This window comes from Ranitomeya variabilis, chromosome 7 (assembly GCF_051348905.1).
Source record: "Ranitomeya variabilis isolate aRanVar5 chromosome 7, aRanVar5.hap1, whole genome shotgun sequence".
In the NCBI taxonomy this organism is placed as follows: Eukaryota; Metazoa; Chordata; class Amphibia; order Anura; family Dendrobatidae; genus Ranitomeya; species Ranitomeya variabilis.
In genome coordinates, this window is record NC_135238.1 from 2,972,546 (window position 1) to 2,998,190 (window position 25,645).

A 25,645-nucleotide genomic window follows, 5' to 3' on the forward strand; every position below is an offset into this window, starting at 1 on the left:
GTAGGCGAAGATCCCAGAAGTAGATGACACAGGGGACACTTTAGACGTACCAGTAACTGACCAGGATTCTCCCGCGTTGCCAATGAAAGTCCAAGCGAAATATCAATGTCATCATCAGACCCTGCAAACCAGACACATAAAGGACCATGATCGAAGAGACCACGTGTTAGACCACCCTACCCGACAACACAGTGAACATTTTTTTTTTGTCAAAATCTGATCTATAGAGTCACCACTGTTATGGACCTGGTGGTTAGGTGCACCCGGAATGACCTGATAGTTAATCTCAGAATCGGGACAAGCTCTGGGGAAGTGGGAACTCTGCTGACCGCAAACCCTACTCCTATCATACACACTAGAAATAGTCGTGGAGCGTGCCTAACTCGGCCTAGACGCCTCTTCACAGCCTAAGAGCTAACTACCCCTAAAGATAGGAAATAAAGCCTCACCTTGCCTCAGAGAAATTCCCCAAAGGAAAAGGCAGCCCCCCACAAGTATTGACTGTGAGTTAAGAGGAAATTACAAACACAGGAATGAGATAGGTTTTAGCAAAGGAGGCCAGTCTAACTAAACAGATTGAGGATAGAAAAGGGATCTTTGCGGTCAACACAAAAAACTACAAAATACCACGCAGAGTGTGCAAAAAGACCCCCGCACCGACTCACGGTGCGGTGGTGCCACTCTGCACCCCCAGAGCTTCCAGCTAGCAAGGCAATATCATGATAGCAAGCTGGACTGAAACTTAGCAAGAGAACAATGAACCACAAATAAACTAGCAGGAACTTAGCTTCTGCTGGAGTAGACAGGTCATCAGAAGGATCCAGAGAGATCTGAACCAGTACTAAGACATCGACAGCTGGCATGTAGTAACGATCTAAGTGGAGTTAAATAGAGAAGCCAGTCTAGCAATAAACGAGGGCAGCTGAGCAGGAACCTCAAGTACAAGTAGCTCCACTCACAGCCACCAGAGGGACTTCACAGACAGAACTTGCCGAAGTACCATTCATGAGCACAGGAGGGAGTTTGAGAACGAAATTCACAACAGTACCCTCCCCTTGAGGAGGGGTCACCGAACCCTCACCAGAGCCCCCAGGCCGATTAGGACGAGCCAAATGAAAGGCACGAACTAAATCGGCAGCATGGACATCAGAGGCAACAACCCAGGAATTATCCTCCTGACCATAGCCCTTCCATTTGACCAGGTACTGAAGTTTCCGTCTCGAAATACGAGAATCCAAAATCTTCTCCACCACATACTCCAACTCCCCCTCGACCAACACCCGAGCAGGAGGATCAACTAAGGGAACCATAGGCGACACATATCTCCGCAGCAACGACCTATGGAACACATTATGGATGGCAAAAGAAGCTGGAAGGGCCAAACGAAATGACACAGGATTAAGAATTTCAGAAATCTTATAAGGACCAATGAAACGAGGCTTAAACTTAGGAGAAGAAACCTTCATAGGAACATAACGAGACGACAACCAAACCAAGTCCCCAACATGAAGTCGAGGACCAACACAGCGACGGCGGTTAGCGAAACGTTGAGCCTTCTCCTGGGACAATGTCAAATTGTCCACCACGTGAGTCCAAATCTGTTGCAACCTGTCCACCACAGAATCTACACCAGGACAGTCCGAAGGCTCAACCTGCCCTGAAGAAAAACGAGGATGAAAACCAGAATTGCAAAAAAAAGGTGAAACCAAAGTAGCCGAACTGGCCCGATTATTAAGGGCGAACTCAGCCAATGGCAAGAAGGTCACCCAATCATCCTGATCCGCAGAAACAAAGCATCTCAGATATGTTTCCAAAGTCTGATTGGTTCGTTCGGTTTGGCCATTTGTCTGAGGAGCAGATAAAGGTGCAGTACAAGGCATAGAAGGAGGGACCCACAGATTGAGGAGCCGATAAAGGTGCAGTACAAGGCGCAGAAAGAGGGACTTATAGATTGAGGAGCAGTGTTATGACCCCAATGGCAGAGGATCTCAGAGGTTACAACAGAGTCTGCAAACACAAAAAACCAGCTCATAGGGCCGATTTGGTTTGTGCCTTTCACGCTGCTCATCCTGATCGCCCTGGTGGTCTTGGTGAGGGTTCGGTGACCCCTCCTTAAAGGGGGGGTACTGTTGTGAACTATACTTTTTTGGCTCCCTCTTGTGGTCACTAGTGGTATGACACTGGGATTGTCTTTCCCCAGCTTGGTACCCACCTGGTTCGTTAGGCCAGGGGTGTTGCTATTTAAGCTTCCTGGATTTTCAGTCTGGTGCCTGGCATCGTTGTAATCAGTTCCTTTCTGTTTGCTCCTGTCTGCTGGTCCTGGTTCTTGCAAAATAAGCTAAGTCCTGCTTCCTTATTTTTTTGGTTATTTGCATTGTTCTTATTTTTTGTCCAGCTTGTACTAAATGTGATTCCTGATTTTGCTGGAAGCTCTAGGGGGCTGATATTCTCTCCCCGGGCCGTTAGACGGTTCGGGGGTTCTTGAATATCCAGCGTGGAAATTTTGATAGGGTTTTTGCTGACCGTATAAGTCATCTTCCTATATTCTGCTATTAGTCAGTGGGCCTCTCTTTGCTAAAAACCTAGTTCATTCTTACGTTTGTCTTTTCTTCTTACCTCACCATTATTATTTGTTGGGGGCTTGTATCCAACTTTTGGGGTCTTTTCTCTGGAGGCAAGAAAGGTCTATCTTTTCCCTTCTAGGGTTAGTTAGTTCTCCGGCTGGCGCGAGACGTCTAGAACCAACGTAGGTACGTTCCCCGGCTGCTGCTATTTGTGGTGCTAGGATCAGGTATACGGTCAGCCTAGTTTCCACTGCCCTATGAGCTGGTTTTTGTGTTTGCAGACTTGGTTATCACTTCTGAGACCCTCTGCCATTGGGGTCATAACAGTATGCCAGGCCAAAGGTGAATGTTTAATGCATTGCAGAAGTGTATTGCCCAAAATTTCGGAAATGGTCCGTGCTTACTCAGTGGAATGAGTGTGCTCTGGCCGCAAATTTCAGAAATGGCCTTTCTGAAGCCATTAAGAATGTGATGGTGGGTTTCTCCATTCCTACAAGTCTGAATGATTCCATGGCGCTGGCTATTCAAATTGACCGGCGTTTGCGGGAGCGCAAAGCCGCTAATCCTCTGGTGGTGTTGTCTGAACAAACACCTGATTTAATGCAATGTGGTAGAATTCAGACTAGAAATGAATGGAAAAATCATAGACGTCAGAATGGGTTGTGTTTTTACTGTGGTGATTCTACACATGTTATATCAGCATGCTCTAAACGCCTAACAAGGGTTGTTAGTCCCGTCGCCATTGGTAATTTGCAACCTAAATTTATTTTGTCTGTGACTTTAATTTGCTCATTGTCTTCCTACCCTGTTATGGTGTTTGTGGATTCAGGTGCTGCCCTGAGTCTTATGGATCTGTCATTTGCCAAGCGCTGTGGTTTTGTTCTTGAGCCATTGGTAAATCCTATCCCTCTTAGAGGTATTGATGCTACGCCATTGGCGGAAAATAAGCCGCAGTTATGGACACAGGTAACCATGTGCATGACTCCTGAACATCGGGAGGTGATTCGTTTTCTTGTTCTGCATAAAATGCATGATTTGGTCGTTTTGGGTCTGCCATGGTTACAGACTCATAATCCAGTCTTGGATTGGAAGGCAATGTCTGTCTCAAGTTGGGGCTGTCAGGGAATTCATGGTGATTCCCCGCCGGTGTCTATTGCTTCCACTACTCCTTCGGAAGTTCCTGAGTATTTGTCTGATTATCAGGATGTATTCAGCGAGTCCAGGTCCAGTACTCTTCCGCCTCATAGGGACTGTGACTGCGCTATAGATTTGATTCCAGGTAGTAAATTTCCTAAGGGAAGATTATTTAATCTGTCTGTACCTGAGCATACCGCAATGCGTTCGTATATCAAGGAGTCTCTGGAGAAGGGGCATATCCGTCTATCCTCTTCCCCTCTTGGTGCGGGATTCTTTTTTGTGGCCAAGAAGGACGGATCTTTGAGACCTTGTATAGACTATCGGCTTCTGAATAAAATCACTGTTAAATTTCAGTATCCTTTGCCTCTGTTGTCGGACTTGTTTGCCCGGATTAAGGGTGCCAAGTGGTTCACCAAGATAGATCTTCGTGGTGCGTACAACCTTGTGCGCATTAAGCAAGGAGATGAATGGAAAACTGCATTTAATACGCCCGAAGGTCATTTTGAGTACTTGGTGATGCCTTTTGGGCTCTCTAATGCTCCTTCAGTGTTTCAGTCCTTTATGCATGACATCTTCCGGAAGTATCTGGATAAATTTATGATTGTTTATCTGGATGATATTCTGTTTTTTTCTGATGATTGGGACTCCCATGTAAAGCAGGTCAGGATGGTGTTTCAGGTTTTGCGTGAGAATGCTTTGTTTGTTAAGGGTTCAAAGTGTCTCTTTGGAGTACAGAAGGTTCCCTTTTTGGGTTTTATTTTTTCCCCTTCTGCGGTGGAGATGGACCCAGTCAAGGTCCGAGCTATTCATGATTGGACTCAACCCACGTCAGTTAAGAGTCTTCAGAAGTTCTTGGGTTTTGCTAACTTCTACCGTCGTTTTATCGCTAATTTTTCTAGCGTTGTTAAACCTTTGACGGATATGACCAAGAAAGGTTCTGATGTTGCTAACTGGGCTCCTGCAGCCGTGGAAGCCTTCCAAGAGCTGAAGCGCCGGTTTACTTCGGCGCCTGTTTTGTGCCAGCCTGATGTCTCACTTCCCTTTCAGGTTGAAGTGGATGCTTCTGAGATCGGGGCAGGGGTCGTTTTGTCGCAGAGAGGCCCTGGTTGCTCGGTAATGAGACCATGTGCTTTTTTTTCTAGGAAGTTTTCGCCTGCTGAGCGGAATTATGATGTTGGCAATCGGGAGTTGTTGGCCATGAAGTGGGCATTTAAGGAGTGGCGTCATTGGCTCGAGGGTGCTAAGCATCGTGTGGTGGTCTTGACTGATCACAAAAATCTGATGTATCTCGGGTCTGCTAAACGCCTGAATCCTAGACAGGCCCGTTGGTCATTGTTTTTCTCCCGTTTTGACTTTGTGGTCTCGTATTTACCAGGTTCAAAGAATGTGAAGGCTGATGCTCTTTCAAGGAGCTTTGTGCCTGACTCTCCTGTAGTCTCAGAGCCAGCTGGTATTCTTAAAGAGGGAGTAATCTTGTTGGCCATTTCTCCGGATTTGCGACGTGTGTTGCAGAGATTTCAGGCTGGTAGACCTGACTCTTGTCCACCTGACAGACTGTTTGTTCCTGATAAATGGACCAGCAGAGTCATTTCCGAGGTTCATTCCTCGGTGTTGGCGGGGCATCCGGGGATTTTTGGCACCAGAGATTTGGTGGCTAGGTCCTTTTGGTGGCCTTCCTTGTCACGGGATGTGCGGTCATTTGTGCAGTCCTGTGGGACTTGTGCTCGAGCTAAGCCTTGCTGTTCTCGTGCCAGCGGGTTGCTCTTGCCCTTGCCTGTCCCGAAGAGGCCTTGGACACACATTTCCATGGATTTCATTTCAGATCTTGCGGTGTCTCAGGGCATGTCTGTCATCTGGGTGGTATGTGATCGCTTTTCCAAGATGGTCCATTTGGTGTCTTTGCCTAAGCTGCCTTCCTCTTCCGATCTGGTTCCTTTGTTCTTTCAGAATGTGGTTCGTTTGCACGGCATTCCTGAGAATATCGTGTCTGACAGAGGATCCCAGTTTGTTTCCAGGTTCTGGCGATCCTTTTGTGCTAAGATGGGCATTGATTTGTCGTTTTCGTCTGCCTTTCATCCTCAGACTAATGGCCAAACGGAGCGAACAAATCAGACACTGGAGGCTTATTTGAGGTGTTTTGTTTCTGCAGATCAGGATGATTGGGTGACCTTCTTGCCATTGGCTGAGTTTGCCCTTAATAATCGGGCTAGTTCCGCTACTTTGGTTTCGCCATTTTTCTGCAACTCTAGTTTTCATCCTCGTTTTTCCTCGGGACATGTTGAGCCCTCTGACTGTCCTGGGGTAGATTCTGTGGTGGATAGGTTGCAGCGGATCTGGAATCATGTGGTGGACAACTTGAAGTTGTCACAGGAGAAGGCTCAGCGTTTTGCCAACCGCCGCCGCGGTGTGGGTCCCCGACTTCGTGTTGGGGATTTGGTGTGGCTGTCTTCTCGGTTTGTTCCTATGAAGGTATCCTCTCCTAAATTTAAGCCTCGCTTCATCGGTCCTTATAAGATTTTGGAAATCCTTAATCCAGTGTCCTTTCGCTTGGATCTTCCGGTGTCTTTTGCCATTCACAACGTGTTCCATAGGTCTTTGTTGCGGCGCTACGTTGTGCCTGTGGTTCCTTCTGTTGAGCCTCCTGCTCCGGTGTTGGTTGAGGGCGAGTTGGAGTACGTGGTGGAGAAGATCTTGGATTCTCGTCTCTCCAGACGGAGGCTTCAGTATCTGGTCAAGTGGAAGGGCTATGGTCAGGAGGATAATTCCTGGGTGGTCGCCTCTGATGTTCATGCGGCCGATTTGGTTCGTGCCTTTCACGCTGCTCATCCTGATCGTCCTGGTGGTCTTGGTGAGGGTTCGGTGACCCCTCCTTAAGGGGGGGGTACTGTTGTGAATTGGATTTTTTGGCTCCCTCTTGTGGTCACTAGCGACATGACACTTTGAGTTTCTTTCCTCTGCTTGGTACCCACCTGGCTCGTTAGTCCAGGGGTGTTGCTATTTAAGCTTCCTGGATTTTCAGTCTGGTGCCTGGCATCGTTGTAATCAGTTCCTTTCTGTTTGCTCCTGTCTGCTGGTCCTGGTTCTTGCAAAATAAGCTAAGTCCTGCTTCCTTATTTTTTTGGTTATTTGCATTGCTCTTATTTTTTGTCCAGCTTGTACTAAATGTGATTCCTGATTTTGCTGGAAGCTCTAGGGAGCTGATATTCTCCCCCCGGGCCGTTAGACGGTTCGGGGGTTCTTGAATATCCAGCGTGGAAATTTTGATAGGGTTTTTGCTGACCGTATAAGTCATCTTCCTATATTCTGCTATTAGTCAGTGGGCCTCTCTTTGCTAAAAACCTAGTTCATTCTTACGTTTGTCTTTTCTTCTTACCTCACCGTTATTATTTGTTGGGGGCTTGTATCCAACTTTTGGGGTCTTTTCTCTGGAGGCAAGAAAGGTCTATCTTTTCCCTTCTAGGGTTAGTTAGTTCTCCGGCTGGCGCGAGACGTCTAGAACCAACGTAGGTACGTTCCCCGGCTGCTGCTATTTGTGGTGCTAGGATCAGGTATACGGTCAGCCTAGTTACCACTGCCCTATGAGCTGGTTTTTGTGTTTGCAGACTTGGTTATCACTTCTGAGACCCTCTGCCATTGGGGTCATAACACGTACCTAACTCTGCCTAGACGCCTCTTCACAGCCTAAGAGCTAACTACCCCTAAAGATAGGAAATAAAACCTCACCTTGCCTCAGAGAAATTCCCCAAAGGAAAAGGCAGCCCCCCACAAGTATTGACTGTGAGTTAAGAGGAAATTACAAACACAGGAATGAGATAGGTTTTAGCAAAGGAGGCCAGTCTAACTAAACAGATTGAGGATAGAAAAGGGATCTTTGCGGTCAACACAAAAAACTACAAAATACCACGCAGAGTGTGCAAAAAGACCCCTGCACCGACTCACGGTGCGTGGTGCCACTCTGCACCCCCAGAGCTTCCAGCTAGCAAGGCAATATCATGATAGCAAGCTGGACTGAAACTTAGCAAGAGAACAATGAACCACAAATAAACTAGCAGGAACTTAGCTTCTGCTGGATTAGACAGGTCATCAGATGGATCCAGAAAGATCTGAACCAGTACTAAGACATCGACAGCTGGCATGAAGTAACGATCTAAGTGGAGCTAAATAGAGAAGCCGGTCTAGCAATAAACGAGGGCAGCTGAGCAGGAACCTCAAGAACTAGTAGCTCCACTCACAGCCACCAGAGGGAGTTCACAGACAGAACTTGCCGAAGTACCATTCATGACCACAGGAGGGAGTTCGAGAACGGAATTCACAACACACCACCAAATATGGAGGATTGGGCGGGAGTGAAGATGTATGAGACCACCCTACCCGATACCACAGTGAAAAGAAGAAAAGAATCTACATAATATGTCGTCGGGTTACCACCAAACATGAAGGACACGACCTGAAGCCTCCACGCATGAGACCACGCTACCTGACACCACAGTGAAAAGAAGAAAAGAAGCTACATAATATGTCGTCGGGTTACCACCAAACATGAAGGACACGACCTGAAGCCTCCACGCATGAGACCACCCTACCTGATACCACAGTGAAAAAAAAGAGAAGAATCTACAAAATATGTCAATATCTGATCCACAGAGTCATCACCAAAGATTAAGGACACTGAATGAACCTATAATTGGGCTCTGTCAGTGATCACCTGTTCAAGCTACTCTGTTCACCAGATCATAGTGGCTGCATTTGCCTTCACCCTTTAACCCCTGCACAAGGATCTTAATTTCCTCATGGACCCTTGGCTTGGGGCCATGGAGATGGCTGCTTCTTGTTGGTGCAATCTGGCAGGAGTGTTCAAGAGCCCGGTCAGAACCAGGAGGGCAGTGACGGTACAAAAGAGTAAAATATGAGAATCTTTCATAAACAGGCTGAGGCCAAAACCAGAAGAGCAGACAGGGAACAAAATGAAAAGGTAGAAGGTTAGTTGGGGAATGGGTCAAAGTAAAAATGGGAATATCGCAGGCAGATGACAGCTCTACTGAAGGTATGAACCAGGGCTAGTAAACTGGAAGCTCCCTGCAATAAGCTGGAGGCATTAGTAGGGTGTGGTGCTGGAAATTGACCAAGATGGAGCACTTTCTGACTCCCTCTACCCTGTCTTCTTACCTCCAGCACGTTGGAACCAGAGCAGAGAATGGGAGGAGTAGTCAGGACACGCATGCAGCGTGGTGGCAGATCTGACCAGACTGTGTGGTCACCATGGTGCCCCTTGTGGTTACAGCAGTGCCGGACTGCGAACTTACCAGTGATGGGGATCGGAGAACAGCGGCTGGTCACTGGATTGCAGTCATATAGCCGACCGGTTTTATTAGTCGCCACTGGATAGCGGGGGGCGCTGACGATTACCCTGGAATGACACAGACATCACGTGTTACAGATACAAACTGACACCTCACAAATGGTGAATGTCTACCGGAAACATTGTCGCCTTGGCGTATTTCATGCCGCATTGTGAGAACACAGACTTCAAACAGCTTTTATGACTTTCTGATGTTAAAAGGAAACATTTATAGAAAGTGGTCAACATTCACTGCCATTAGCAGACAACAAATGGTTAAATGCAGAAATCTACACCCTGCTCATACTACACCTTAGGCCTCTTTCACACGTCTGTTTATTTCCGGTACTGGATAAACCGGTACCGGAGACATCTGTGTCCGTGTGTCCATGTGTGTAATACGTGTGGCACATGTGTGGCAACCGTGTGCCGCGTCAGTACCACACGGACAGCTGATGGGGAAGAAGTGCTACAGTAAGTGCTATTCCCCGGCGGTGGGTGCTGAAGACGCTCTCATCATTCTCCTCTGCTCTGCCGGTGATTGGCGCGAGCAGAGGAGAGTGATGAGAGTTATATTAAAGTACCCCCATCATCCGACACCTGCTGCCGCTAATAACAGTGACAGCAGGAGCGGATGATCGGGGTATTCCTCAGCCACAGCCTGCGATCTAATGAAATAAATGAATGAAAAACCCAGAGGGTTCCCCTTAATTTCTTGAACCAACCAGGCAAAACTCACAGCTGAGGGCTGCAACCCTCAGCTGTCAGCTTCAGCAAGGTTGGTTATCAAGAATAGAGGGGTCCCTACGCTTTTACATTATTTAAATAAAATAATTAAAAAAAATGGCATTGGATCCCCCCCATTTTTAACAACCAGCCTTGCTAAAGCTCACAGCTGCAGGCTGGTATTATCAGGCTGGTAAGGGGCCATTGATATAGCCCTCCCCAGCCTAAAAACAGCAGCCAGCAGCTGCCCAGAAAAGGCGCATCTATTAGATACGCCTTTTCTGGCTCTTTGCCTTGCTCCTCCCACTTGCCCTGTAGCGGTGGCAAGTAGGCTTAATATTTGTGGGGTTGATGTCACCTTTGTTTTGTCAGGCTTAGTAATGGAGAGTTTTCTATAAGACACCTATCCATTACTAATCCTATAGCTATATGGTAAATAAAGACACAGCCAGAATAAAGTCGTTTATTAGAAATAAGACTAAACACAGTTTTACTAATTTATTTAAAAATAACAAACACAGTTATACTCACCTAACGCCAAATTCCACTGAAGCCCTCGTCTCCTGTAGTAAAAATAAAATTAAAAAACAACAATATACCATACCTGTCTGTCATTGTGTCCCACGCCGTAATCCATGCCTGGGGATAATTAGTTTTCAACCTGTGCGGTGCCAAAATGCGACCGTCGGGGCTGAGAACCACTGATGACTGAGTTGCTTGCGAGCACAGCGTCAGTGACGTCATCGAGGTTACCTCCGGTCACTGAGGCTGGGTTGCCTGCCAGGCTGGACTGCCATGACCTCGGAGTGATCCCTGCTAGCACCATAAAGGTACCTTCACACTAAACGATATCGCTAGTGATCCGTGACGTTGCAGCGTCCTGGCTAGCGATATCGTTGAGTGTGACAGGCAGCAGCGATCAGGATCCTGCTGTGATATCGCTGGTCGCTGAATAAAGTTCAGAACTTTATTTGGTCGTCCGATCGCCGTGTATCGTTGTGTTTGACAGCAAAAGCAATGATACCAGCGATATTTTACACTGGTAACCAGGGTAAACATCGGGTTACTAAGCGCAGGGCCGCGCTTAGTAACCCGATGTTTACCCTGGTTACCAGTGTAAAATGTAAAAAAAACAAACAGTACATGCTTACATTCGTGTCCCCCGGCGTCCGCTTACCACACTGACTGAGCGCCGCAAAGTGAAAGTGAAAGCACAGCACAGCGGTGACGTCACCGCTGTGCCCTGCTACTGCCGACGCTCAGTCAGTGCAGGAAGCGGACGCCGGGGGACGCGAATGTAAGTATGTAGTGGTTTTTTTTTTTACATTTTACGCTGGTAACCAGGGTAAACATCGGGTTACTAAGCGCGGCCCTGCGCTTAGCAACCCGATGTTTACCCTGGTTACCCGGGGACCTCGGCATCGTTGGTCGCTGGAGAGCGGTCTGTGTGACAGCTCTCCAGAGACCAAACAGCGACGCTGCAGCGATCGGCATCGTTGTCGCTATCGCTGCAGCGTCGCTTAATGTGAAGGTACCTTAAGAGTTTTTCTCACGGTGCTAGTGGGGATTTTACCGAGGTCACGGCAGTTCCGCCCAGCAGGGCTCCTGTTAATCCCTGGTCTGTCCGCTCCCCCACCACTTGGGACCTGGACAGAAGCGTAATGTGAACGAGATATGCGGCGCCCCCGCACCGCCGCAGGGCCGAGGGGTACCCGGAGCCGGGCCTCTAGTTCTCAGTCTCGGGGTTGTCACGGTGGCTAGACCCGGTCCGTGGCCCTGTCCGTCAGTGGGGGACGTCCGGTGTAATAGGTGTGGGTATTGGTAGTAACGATAGCGATGGAGCAGTGCGGTTGTGGGGTGTAAGTCGCGGTAAATAACGAGGACACCAGGTTGCAGTCTCTTTACCTCTTTACTGGAGATCTCTGAGTCCTCAGTCCAGAACACGGTTCACCAGGCTACGCAAGTCCGGCCGGTCCAATGGCACCTCCAGAGTTCTCCTCTCAGGTGGAAATCTGTGCCTTCCTTCTAGCGCTATGTGTTGTAGTCCTTCCCTGCTGTGCTCACGGAAAGTAACCCCACAACGGTTGTGTCTGTTTCTTAAGTTCCCTCACAACTCGATTTGATGTTCCTCTGTAATCCACCCCTTCCCTGTATTCAGGTTGGAATGGCACCCGTTTGTCAGGCAGGCCTGGAGTTCTTCCGGGACCCTAGAGTCGCCCCTCTCCCGCAATTGCCCCCCAAGACTTCATAGGTGATATGTGGTAGACAGCCCGCCTGAGACCGACTGTCCTGCCGCTGTTTGGAGTATGGCTTGAAGCTGTATTCTAATCCACTCCCTCGGCGTTCCGGCCACCGGTATTGCGCCTCAGCAGGGTGCTGCTTCTTTCAACAAAACCCCTGCTGGTATTCTCCTTCTGCTTGATCTCGTTTCTCACTCAGCACAATCTATCTCGCTTCTAGTCCTTTCTTGAGTCCCGCCGCTTCCAGGAGCCTGCGCGGACCCGTTACGTTCTTTCAATGCCAAGCCTCTGCCAGGATCCCACCCCTGGCAGAGACCCTACAGTCTCTCCCTTCACAACACCCCCTGCCACAGGGTGTTGCTCCGTTCAATCCCGTCAGCGTTCTGTCTAACTTCCTGCCTGACCCCCAGTTTACCCACTATGGTGGGGAGTGGCCTAATGAATAGCACCCTTAGCTCCCCCCGGAGGCCCAGCTGTGAAACATATTGGTGTCTGTGATACCTGATTGGAGGAACTCCTTCGGTGCCATCGAACGTACCATGGCTCCCCTTAGTGGCAGAGCCACAGCACTGCAACGACCAGAACTCTGGGGCGCTGCAGATACACAAAGACAACACAGGGATAACAGAAACAAACCCTCTATCATACAAAAGCACCATCCAGCAATAAGGAGGAGGATAGGGACAGGGAGGAATAAACTAAATGGGAAACAGGTAACAGGAGATAAACACACATGTACAACAGAACACCTCTACAATAACCTCTCCAAAACACTTACCTTAAGCACACTGCACAGGAAGACAAATCTCCAACAGCCACAACTAACTCCTATTCAGTAAAGCATCTCCTAAGACCAAGGAAGTAGAGCTTACACTGGCCGGACAGAGAGGGTCTAGCCAGGTTTTATACGAAGAGTTAATAACCAGATCACAAGCAGCAGAAATGTATGTTTCTGACCAACATAGAAAGGGCTTTAAACCTCTTCAGCACCAAAGGAAACCAGATTCATTTAATATGGGATCCAAACACACAAGCTAAATGGAAGATCTGAGATTCACAATATGCAGTGATCTTGTACCCCCAGATTTCCCAGGTTGGCATGACACACTTGTGATATAGTAATGGTGGTGTCTTATAGACACCTCTTAATTACTAACCTCTGGGCTTGATGTCAGCTGACAATACAAAGGTGACATCAATCAAATTTTTTGGAGAAGAATCAACAAGTGGAACACAATTGTGAAGTTGAACAAAATTTATTGGTTATTTTACATTTTTTTGGAAATTCAAAAATTGAAAAGTGGGGCGTGCAATATTATTCGGCCCCTGTAACTTAATACTTTGTTGCGCCACCTTTTGCTGTGATTACAAGTCCCTTGGGGTTTGTCTCTATCAGTTTTGTACATGGAGAGACTGAAATTCTCGCCCATTCTTCCTCGGCAAACAGCTCGAGCTCAGTGAGGTTTGATGGAGATCGTTTGTGAACAGCAGTTTTCAGCTCTTTCCACAGATTCTCGATTGGATTGCGGTCTGGACTCTGACTTGGCCATTCTAACACCTGGATACGTTTATTTGTGAACCATTCCATTGTAGATTTTGCTTTATGTTTGGGATCATTGTCTTGGTGGAAGACAAATCTCCGTCCCAGTCTCAGGTCTTTTGCAGACTCCAACAGGTTTTCTTCAAGAATGGTTCTGTATTTGGCTCCATCCATCTTCCCATCAATTTTAACCATCCCTGCTGAAGAAAAGCAGGCCCAAACCATGATGCTGCCACCACCATGTTTGACAGTGGGGATGGTGTGTTCAGGGTGATGAGCTGTGTTCCCTTTACGCCAAACATATCGTTTGACATTGATGCCAAAAAGTTAGATTTTGGTTTCATCTGACCAGAGCACCTTCTTCCACATGTTTGGTGTCTCCCAGGTGGCTTGTTGCAAACTTTAAACAACACTTTTTATGGATATCTTTGAGAAATGGCTTTCTTCTTGACACTCTTCCCTAAAGGCCAGATTTGTGGAGTGTACGACTGATTGTTGTCCTATGGACAGACTGCCCCACCTCAGCTGTAGCTCTCTGCAGTTCATCCAGAGTGATCATGGGCCTCTTGGCTGCATCTCTGATCAGTCTTCTCCTTGTTTGAGATGAAAGTTTAGAGGGACGGCCGGGTCTTGGTAGATTTGCAGTGGTATGATACTCCTTCCATTTCAGTATGGTCGCTTGCACAGTGCTCCTTGGGATGTTTAACGTTTTGGAAATCATTTTGTATCCAAATCCGGCTTTACACTTCTCTACAACAGTATCACGGACCTGCCTGTTGTGTTCATTGGTCTTCATGATGCTCTCTGTGCCTCACACAGAACCCTGAGACTATCACAGAGCAGGGGCATTTATACGGAGACTTGATTACACACCGGTGGATTCTATTTATCATCATTAGGCATTTAGGACAACATTGGATCATTCAGAGATCCACAATGAACTTCTGCACTGAAAGTAAAGGGGCCGAATAATATCGCACGCCCCACTTTTCAGTTTTTTAATTTTCACAAAAATTTAAAGTAAGCAATAAATTTCGTTCAACTTCACAATTGTGTTCCACTTGTTGTTGATTCTTCACCAAAAATTTACATTTGGTATCTTTATGTTTGAAGCATGATATGTGGGAAAAGGTTGGAAAGTTCCAGGGGGCCGAATACTTTTGCAAGGCACTGTATTTATCTGTCTGTACATAAGATTGTTTTATTAGACTAGCCTGAAATGACAGAATTCCTGTAGGTAAAAGCTGAGGTTGAAAACGCATTGCATGCTGTGAAGTTTCTGCACCTCGCCACCCTCCCTGCCTGATGTCAATATCACGCGGTAGTTTCCCCATTTGTGCCAAAGTGACGTTTCACAACCCCTGGGAACATGTAGGGTCAGATTGGTGCATTTTTACCCAGACACCCTCCTATCCACATGGGCCCAGGGAGTGACATGAGGGGGGAGAGGATGAGGCCCACACACACTGACGTGGCACCACTCTCGCCCACAGCCCTGAAAGGCTGAGTCGCCCCCTTCACTAACACCAGTAACACAGCGTCTGGTCATCCAGGTAGGACTGTTACCACTTCCTCTTTTGATATACGCCTAAAAGGGTTATAAAAAGGAAAAAAGCACTCTCGCACAGCACTCATATGGCATATCGGTGCAAGGTGAGACTAGGTGAGAAAAGATGTGACACTCTCCAATTTTCCTGGCTGAGAATCTCAGCTACTTTTTATAGGCAGATGTGAGCGTTCCCTAAAGATGACAGTTCTCAGAATGTGAACAAAGGAGAAGAAAAAGAATCACGCATAATTAATGCACATGTAAGGGGTATACCGGGACCATGTGATACTCTACCCCCTCCCTCTATATGAATGTTACCCTTTAAGTTAGAACTGTGTATATATATAAATATGTTCTGCTGACATGTCATGTTAAACATAGTTTACTAATAGGTCCACTAGAGGGAGAACCTGGTATTAGTAGTGTAGCCTGAGAGCTGAACAGCTCAGGAGGGCCTGATTGCCCTGACAGTCCAGACGGACTTAATGCCCAGGACAACACAGCAGACTCCGTAACGTTCAAGGAAAATAGCTCAGCCATCCAGGACCTTTAGTGAGCAACAGAGACAGCAGCAAAGAAAAAAAAGTGAGAACTGGAGCTGGAAGGAATAACATGGTAGTACAGATGGGCAGATCGCTCACCATGTGGCAGCTTATAGCAAGGGAAGATGCCCTCAGATCTGGTGTGAAACGGCCGAGGGAATGACCAAGCAAAGTAACTCTGAACAGGGAGGACGCTGAGGAACCATATGATATGGTCCGTCCCGGGCATGTGCTGTGTGACAGGGAGAAGAGTGAAGGGAAAGTGGAAGACGTATACTGGTATTAATGGTATTAATGCTGTAACGGAAATGGATGTGCTGTGTCCTGAAGTCAGAAAAGTTGTTCAGTTAAAAGTTGCAATGGACTGTGTCTCAACCGATTACAGGAAGTTTCCAGCAATGCAGAGAAGACCCTGACGGCGCAGTGAGAGAAGACACAGGTATGCTGAGTAATGAGAACTTCATTCTTGTGATGGGAGACCAGGGCACGACTGCGCATGTGCTCTCGGCCATGACTACGGCACTGGCTCTGCCTCTCACACGCACACCTAATATATGTGGTATAAAAAACAGCAACTTTATTAGCACCTGCTGACAAACCATTAAAACAAGTAAAAACCCCACACAACAGTGAAGTACATAACGCCCTGGATACTGTATCTAATCCACACCACATGGACAATAGTGGACAGTCAGAACCATGAGTCTGTAAAGACGTGTATGGACGGGCGTCCAAGATCCTAAACAAAGAAAACCATATGACTCAGACAGAAGATGGCAGTGTGCGGAGACAGCATAGAGTGTGTTGGATAGACAAACCTCCTGAATGGTTCTGTACGTCTGAGTGTGGGGTAATCTACTGTGCGCAGCCTATGAGATGGGGCAGAGGTGAAGCACCCAGACATCAATCATGAATGAGCAGAAATAAAACAAGATACATAGGACTTAATGCAAGACATCTAGTGCGAAGGGACTGCCCGCGGTGGAAAAGCATCCACGTAACGCAAGGCGCTAGGAAAAGGGATCTGCCTCCAGCAATGAATATTGCACATGTAGTTAGGGGTCCATCTAGTGCCAGAAGCTAAAATAAGGCGTGATGGAAAATGCATCTAAGATTATAGATGCTGACGTAATGCAAGATGCTCAAGGTGGGATCGTCTAGAAAGTGTATTGTATGGTTACCAGCAATTCTCCAGGCCACGCCGCATTGATGCAGTAATTGATGCACAAGGAGCCCGACCAAGTATCCAGTGCATTTACTGACCATACATTTCAGTAGGGAACATTTCAGATTTTACAATCATTTTTCCAGCTGGTGTTATAAAGTATTCTAATTTACTGAGATAATGACTTTTGGGTTTTCATTGGCTGTAAGCCATAATCATCAACATTAACAGAAATAAACACGTGGAATACATCACTCTGTGTGTAATGACTCTATAGAATATAGGAGATTCACTTTTTGTATTGAAGAACTGAAATAAATTCACTTTTTCATGATATTCTAATTTCTTGAGAAGCCCTTGTAGTTATGTCTGCACCCAGCGACAATATTATGACTGCAGATCTGGACTGAAGCCCAATTATGGCAGTAATAGGCATAGACGAAAAGAAAAAATAAATAATTATATGTATGTATATATGATGTATATTTGCCTAACATATCTAGCATCAGGTTTACATATATATGCCAAAAGACCCCTTGGGAAACCAATCATGGATGGAACACGTTCGTAAGCAACAAGATGGTCTCAGGTACCCGAATATCATTCCGAGTGCAGCCGTTCCGGTCAGAGTTACCCCATGATATATAGAAATAGGTGTAAAAAATCCGCTAACTGTGGTGGGGTTATGGAAGTGGTCTGGGAACGTTCTTGTACAGTGGCCCAAGTCCCAAGAGCTAAATAACTCCCAAAGTACACCCTAGATGAGAACAATGCATGACACGCTCCAATTTTTCTGGCTGAGAATTGGCGCCACTTTTTATACGCAGATGTGAGCGTTCCCTAAAGATGACACCTGTCAGAACGTGCACCCTGCATTGACACTGAACAAGCAGGGTTTGCTCTGGACGTGACTGCAGGACCATACATGGTGAAGCTAAGGAGTCAGAAAACATTCTTCATTGGGGAGGAGGAATCAAGAGGAGGAGATCACATTGCCCCTTGGACATTTCAGATCATTCCTTTTCATGGATCATTTCTGGATGCAGCAGGTAATCCTCTCACCTTTTTTCCAGTTGTACAACCTGATGTCCGAAGCTGCGGTCACGGTCCTGGAAGATGATTGGCCGCTGTGTGTCCAGGATAGAGGCGCTGGTCGAGGTCAAGGCTGTAAGGAATAGGAGGTTAATGCCACACATGCCCTCCCATCAATCAGAATTCTTCCAGGAGATCTCCACCCTGGGGGCAGCTTTTGTGAAGGCTTCATATTCTCATACCTCTGTCCATTGAGGTTCTCAGGATCATCACATACCACCTTAGATTTATATCCTACAGCGCATAAATGAAAAGCTGTGAGACAAGCACTATAGGTAGAGTAATGGTGGCCATCAGTGGTCGGAACCAACCCCCAAAAACCCATGCGGGAAACCAAAAGAACTTTAAGACCTTGCAGAGAAATATCTAGTGAAGAGCAAATGGGTAACGATGTTGTGACCGTCTGACTCGGACTCCAGATCTCTCCATCCACTTCTGCTGTGATCGTGAGATTTATTTATAGATCATTTATAGACAATCGTCTTGGCTATCTCACACATAAGTGTGACTTACAGCTATTTAGCATATGATTAGTTCTGCAGATTCTCGTCATGTCACTACATTGTTAGTGTTTTGATCCTAAAGATCTAAATTGTAACCTTTATTATTTTGTCAGTATTTTGTAAATCCACCTTTAACTTTCACCACTGCTGGAATCCTTCTGCTGTCGATCAGATTCAAGCATGTGTTGACCAAACTGTTATCTCAGGTCTCTCCTACATATTCCCAAAGTTGTTGCACACTGGTCGCCTCGCTAGGGTCTGTATACAGCTTTTTCTTCACCTCTCCCCACAAGTGTTGGATTGGGTTGAAGTCTGTGGACTGTGGGGACAAGCCGACACCTCTACTTCACTGTCATTGACCCATTTCTTCTCCAATCTCCTTGTATGCTTCAGGTCATTGTCCTGCTGGAACGCTATGTTGTCCTTTTCATATCCATAGTACTCGAATGTACGGAGTAACTCATCTTGTAGGATATTCACATAGAGCTCAGTATTGAGACCACCATCGATCCTGGTCAAGTATCCAACACCTTTGGCTGTGAAACAATCCCAGATCAGGCTTCCTCCACCAAACCTTGCAGTTCCTTCAATTTGTCAATCAGTTAGCCCCTATTTCCTTTGTTTCTTTCAGACCCATTGGCACTTATCAGAGCAAACTATTGACTTTCATCTCATTGCTCAAAATCCCCCATTTCCAATCTTTTAGTGTCCACTTTTCATACTTGTTTGCAAACTTGAACTGACACTTCTTATGAAAATATTGAAGTTGAGGCTTCCTCACATGGTGCAGGCACGGAGGTCTGTCATCTCGCCATTATGAAGCATACGAGTCACCTCCACTGCTTGTGACTGCTGTTTGTCACGCCACAACTCATAGACCTTGGGATGAGCCGACTTGTTGACTCTGATATTTTGCCTGGACGGCCACCTCTTGGCTTCTGAATCGACAGAGTTTATTTCGTATTCTTCCAACTGTCATGGCGCTCACATGATGCAGTTTGGCAAAATTCTTGGCCAAGAGTCTGCTATTGATGAGCTGGATGATGCTGTTTCTCGTTTCTTGGGAAATCTTCTTCATGGCTGCTCCTCGATTTGAGCCAATGACTTTTCACTTATGAATCAGCGTAATAACACACAAAGCTATTAGGGAATGTGAGGACAGGTTGTGATTTGTAGTATTCAGGAGGAAAAATATTTTACCACCACCAGGAGCAAAACAGTAACAATGAAGTGACATGACGAGAATCTGCATAACTAATCATATGGTAAATAGCTGCAAGTCACATTTCTGTGTGAGATGGCCAAGTTGATTGTCTAGAAAATGATGGTGGTCTCAAGTTCAAAGGAGAAGTGAATAAAGAGATATGGAGCCTGAAAGTCAAAAGTTCAGAACATTAATACCCTTTTACTCTTCTCTGTAGAGAGGAGTCGCTCTATGTACATAACTGTTTCTGGTTATATGATGTAACATGGACTGGGCAGGAGAGGACTGAAAGTAGGATATACTGGGCAGGGCAGGAGAAGACTTTGCATGAGAGGAGGACAGGAAGTAGGATGAACTGAGCAGGGGAGAGGGACTGGATGTAGGATGGACTGGGCAGGAAAGAAGGACTGGAAGTAGGATGGACTGGGCAGGAGAAAAGGACTGGATGTAGGATGGACTTGTTAAGATACAAGGACTGAAAGTAGGATGGACTGTTATGCACGTGGTTGTGGAAACACTGTACCACAGTGGGAGAGCCAGGAGGGGTGTAACACAGCAAACAACTGGTTCTTCACTAGAACCCGTAAGGGTGTGGTTCGACTTGAGCCCAGGTAATTGCCAGGTGCTACTCCAGGACAGATACCAGAGCCACAGCAGTGGACCATCAAAGGGGCAGGGAAGCAGGACTAGCCAGGAACTTGAACACAGGAGGATGTGCGGCTTGTAGGCAGAACTAGTACAGGATCAGGAATGCACAGGGTTAGTTCAGAAATATAGGACAACCTCAGATACAGGATCACAGGTGCAGGTTCAGATTGTGCTGGTGAGGGTAGAGGTATAGATGTGGACAAGATGGGTCCAGCTCAGGACTAGGTAGAGGTAGGATGGGCTCAGGAACAGGATACAGCAGGATAGACAAGACCAGTTGAGACAGGGCAGGCAGGATCGGGTGCAGGTAGGACGGACAGGCTCATGTTCAGACAGGGAAGGCATGATGGACAGGATCAGGTTCAAGGATAACAGGTACAGGTACATTAAAACTTGGTAGCAGAAGACAAACTGAATACTGAAGTTGCTTATATGTCAGACATCTCTCAGCTATTGGCTTGGGACCTTTTCAGAAGCACACACTGGCCCTTTAAGAGGAAGGGAGTGTGCCCCATAAGCACATTACCAGGAGACCTGCGTGCCATGCACAGGTCTTGTGAGGAAACAGATGCCTAGGGAGCGTGAAAGGATAAGTGAACACATCGGCATTCCTGCAGGGAGGGAGAAGGAAATTTGTGCAGGAGCGCAAGTGCTGCTCTAACACAGACTGGTCTTTGCAGGAAAATTTATAGTTAGGCAGAACTGGGAACAAGAACAGGAATTAAAATATGTTGGACTAAGTAGGGGAGAAGGACTGGAAGTAGGATGGACTGGGCAGGAGACAAGGACTGGAAATAGGATGGACTGGGCAGTAGAGGAGGACTGGAAGAAGGATTATTGTACTTTGCAAGACAATTGGTAGGCTGGACTGGGAACAAAAACAGTAATGAAAATATGTTGGATTGGGCAGGGCAGAAGAACTGAAAGTAAGATGGACATAGCAGGAGGAGAGGGCTGGAAGTAGTATGGACTGGACAGGGGAGAAGGACTGGAAGTAAGATGGACTTTATAGGTGAAGATTGGAAGTAGGATGGAGGAGGAATGAAAGTGGGATGGCAGGAGGACTGAAAGGAGGATGGACTGGGCAGAAGACGTGGACTGGAAGTTGGATGGAAGTAGAATGGATGTGTCAAGTGAGGAGGACTGGAAGTAGGGTGGAAGTAGAATGTATGTGTCAAGTCAGGAAGACTGGAAGTAGGATGGACTGGGCTTTGCAGGAGAATTGGTAGTTAGGCTGGACTGGAAACAGGAACAGGATGAAAATATGTTGGACTGGGCAGGAGAGAAGGACTGGAAGCAGGATGGACTGGGCAGGAAGAGAGGGCTGGAAGTAGGATGGACTTTGTAGGAGAGGACTGGAAGTAGGATGGACTGGGCAGGAGAAGTGGACTAGAAGTAGGACGGAAGAAAGATGGACATGTCAAGTCAGGAACACTGAAAGTATGATGGACTGGTCTTTGCAGGAGAATTGATAGGCTGTACTGGGAACAGGAAAAGGAATGAAAATATGTTGGACTGGGCAGGAGAGAAGGACTGGAAGTAGGAGGGATTGGGCAGAGGAGAAGGATTGGAGGTAGGATGGACTGAGCTGGACTGGGAACAAGAACAGGAATGAAATTGGAAATATGTTAGACTGGGCAAGAGAAAAGGACTGGAAATAGACCTGTATTGTGAAGAGAATTGTTATGATCGCGCTCAAACACTTACACGGGTGACAGAGGAGGGAAAGAACCACCAAAGAGAGAAGCCGTAACTGTACCTAATTGGTCCCTGTGTAAGGAGGAGGATTGGGCTGCGGGTACCTTTATTGAGCTGGGTCCTGAACTGTTGAGGCTGCATCCCATGTTGCCCACGGGAAGGAATAGGGAACCAGACAGGCCCCATGACCCGGGAAGAGGGGGTGTATTTAAACCAGAAACAGAGCCGAAAGCGCGCAAAGCAGCAGTCAGTTTCCCTGCGAGGAGTTCCCCTATTGCTTCAATTAAACTTATACTGTTAACCCTGGCTCTGCATCCCTTGCGTCACTGCATCCCGCAACCTGTTTACACCTGTACAGACTGGAAAAGGTCCTAGAAATAATTAACCAACAGCACTCAGGTGCTCACGGTGCGCGCTCCACAGTCCATGAATCCAAACTGGACCAATACTCACAGTAATAATGAAGAAAGGAGCAGCATCCGTATCCAGGTGAAAAAATAAAGTCTTTATTCTGCCATTTACAGGATGCTATAAATGGCAGAATAAAGACTTTATTTTTTCACCTGGATACGGATGCTGCTCCTTTCTTCATTATTACTGGAAAAGGTCCTAGTCACACAACTAAATACACATCCTCGAACCTGGCTCTCTAAAAAGCTGTTGAGGGGTTTCTCGTACCTCCTGAAGAACCAGAAGGGAGGCCGCAACACAAATCCAAATAAGAAAGAGGAAAGTGCAGGGAGATTCGAGAAACCAGGGTGAGAAACTAAACCATGTTCACAAAGCATAGACAGGGATAAATAAGGAGAACCACAAAACAGAATAAATGAAAACTCCTAGAACCCCAAGTGTGGAGAAGAAGGGAAAGGTGTTGGGGAGGAAAACTCAGATTTGCAGCCAACAAGTGAGGTTAGTGAAAGGTGAATATATAAAGCCCATTCCAAAATGTGATAGGACACAGCCAAGAGGGAAAATGGAAAACACATGGAGAGAAGACAACCAAGGAAGGAAAACCAAGACAAAATATATCATCATTATTTGGACAGAGATGGAAGAAAGGGAAACCAACCACACAACAAAAGGTCTCCGGATCGAATCTCGAAACCAGGCCATGACAGTAAGAAGTGCTGGGAGTGGGCAGGACTGCGAATGGGAACTAGAATGGATATAGAGGTGATAGGTCACGGGGCAGGACTGAAGTAGAGTACACTTGTTAGGGAAGCAGTACTGGAAATGGGGCTGGACAGTGCAGGTAGAAAGGACTGGAATGGGACTGTGAACAGTAATTGAAGTAAGGTGGACTGGACATGGGATAAATGTTGGAAATAAAAACGTACTATGCAGGAGAGAAGGACTCAAGGTGGGATGGACTGGGAATGAGAGAAGAAATGGAAATAGGCTGGACTAGCAGGGAAGAAGGATTAAAGTAGGATGGACTGGGCAAGGGAGAAGGACCTTCCTGTTGTGAACTCCGTTTTCAGGCTCCCTCTTGTGGTCACAGGTGGTATGGTTTGACTTTTGCTTTGGGCTCCCCCTGGTGGCTTTATTTGTTATCCTGCTGGTCAGCTGTCTCGTTATCCTCTGGGAGGTGCCTATATAGCTCTGTTTTACTTCCACTTGTTGCCGGCTGACAATGAAGTCAGTGCTTCTCAGATTCCTTCTGACTACCTTGCTCCCAGTCCATCCAAGACAAGCTAAGTTTTGTTTGCTCATTTTTTGATCAGCAGTGTTTATCATGTTTTCTTGTCCAGCTTGCTAAAATGTGATTCCCTCGCTTGCTGGTTGCTCTAGTGGACTGAGTTTCTCCCCACACACCGTTAGTTGGTGCGTGGGTTCTTGAAATCTCAGGATGGATATTTTGGAAGGGTTTTTTATTGATCGCATAGACCCCTGCTCTATTTTCTGCTTTCTAGTACTAGTGGGCCTCTTTTGCTGAATCTGATTTCATCCCTATGTGTGTGCCTTCCTCTTACTTCACCGTTAATATTTGTTGGGGGCTTCTATATCTTTGGGGATTATTTCTCTGGAGGCAAGCGAGGTCTTTCTTTCTCTTTAGGGGTAGCTAGTTCCTCAGGCTGGCTCGAGACGTCTAGGAATTTTTTAGGCACGTTCACCGGCTACCTCTAGTTGTGTTGGATAGGTTCAGGTTTGCGATCAGTCCAGTTACCATCTCCCTAGAGCTTGTCCTAAGTTTTATCACTTGCTGGTCTATTTGAGATCCTCTGCCACTAAAGGATCATAACAGTACAGCCGGCCCACAAAGTGTTAATTGCATGGCAGAAGCAGGAGAAAAGAAGCCTTGAGAATTTTTTTTTTTTTTTTTGTGTTGCCGTGTGTCTAGCTGCTGTGGCTAGCTTCTCTCCTCCTCTTAGGCCATGTTCACACGATCCTTTTTTTGATCCTTTTTTTTTCAGGTCCTGATTTGGAAAACCCGCTGTGCAGGGTACAGTACAATGTTACCCTATGGAAAACAAAAGCTGCTGTGCCCACTATCCTTTTTTTCTCAGGCAAATCTGCGCGGATTTGCCTGCAGAAAAAAAGAAGTACCATGTCACTTCTTTCTGCGGATTCAGCTCCTGTTTTCAACAGGCACCAATAGGAAAGTGCTGTTGAAAACCCGCAGAGGAATCTGCAGAAGAAACTGCAGGAAAATCAGCAGTGCAGTTTTGCACTGCGGGTTTTCCAAATCAGGACCTGAAAAAAAAAGGATCAAAAAAAGGATCAAAAAAAGGATCGTGTGAACATAGCCTAAATCTTGGTGTGGCTCTGAGTTCAGCTGCTGACATGGATGTCCAGAGCTTGGCTTCCAGTCTGGATCATCTTGCTGCTAGGGTTCAAAGTATTCAGGATTTTGTTGTTCACAGTCCTATGTCTGAGCCTAGAATACCTATTCCGGAGTTGTTTTCTGGAGATAGATCTAGGTTCCTGAATTTTAGGAACAATTGTAAGTTGTTTCTTTCTTTGAAACCTCGTTCCTCTGGTGATTCCGTGCAGCAAGTTAAAATAATCATTTCTTTTTTGCGTGGTGACCCTCAAGATTGGGCCTTCGCATTGGCGCCAGGGGATCCTGCATTGCTCAGTGTGGATGCGTTTTTTCTGGCCCTTGGATTGCTCTATGAGGAACCTAATCTTGAGAACCAGGCTGAAAAAGCGTTATTGGCCCTCTCGCAGGGGCAAGATGAATCAGAGGTGTACTGCCAGAAATTTCGGAAATGGTCGGTGCTTACTCAGTGGAATGAGTGTGCCCTGGCTGCAAACTTCAGAGAAGGTCTTTCTGAAGCCATTAAGAATGTCATGGTGGGGTTCCCTACGCCTGCAGGTCTGAATGATTCAATGACTCTGGCCATTCAGATTGATCGGCGTTTGCGGGAGCGCAAACCTGCGCACCATTTGGCGGTGTCTTCTGAACAGAGACCTGAGTCTATGCAATGTGATAGAATTCTGACCAGAAGTGAACGGCAAGATTATAGACGGCAAAATGGGTTGTGCTTTTACTGTGGTGACTCAGCTCATGTTATCTCAGCATGCTCTAAGCGTAAAAAAAAGGTTGATAAATCTGTCACCATTGGTACTTTACAGCCTAAGTTCATTTTGTCTGTTACCCTGATTTGTTCCCTGTCATCTTACCCGGTTAATGCTTTTGTAGATTCAGGTGCTGCCCTGAGTCTGATGGATTGGTCATTTTACAGGCGCTGTGGT

General features: G+C 46.6%; 1 protein-coding gene across 2 annotated transcripts in view; it reads right to left on the minus strand.

Moving 5' to 3' along the window:
• LOC143785020 (integrin alpha-X-like) overlaps window positions 1–25,645 on the minus strand; it is an 80,874-nt gene that overhangs the window by 44,008 nt on the left and 11,221 nt on the right. For both annotated transcript variants that reach the window (XM_077273665.1, XM_077273666.1), the window contains exons 2-4: window positions 17,864–17,966; window positions 9,005–9,108; window positions 51–121 (exon numbers count right to left, since the gene is read on the minus strand). In XM_077273665.1, coding sequence (XP_077129780.1) covers window positions 51–121; window positions 9,005–9,108; window positions 17,864–17,966 — 278 coding nt within the window. The remainder of the gene's footprint in view (window positions 1–50; window positions 122–9,004; window positions 9,109–17,863; window positions 17,967–25,645) is intronic.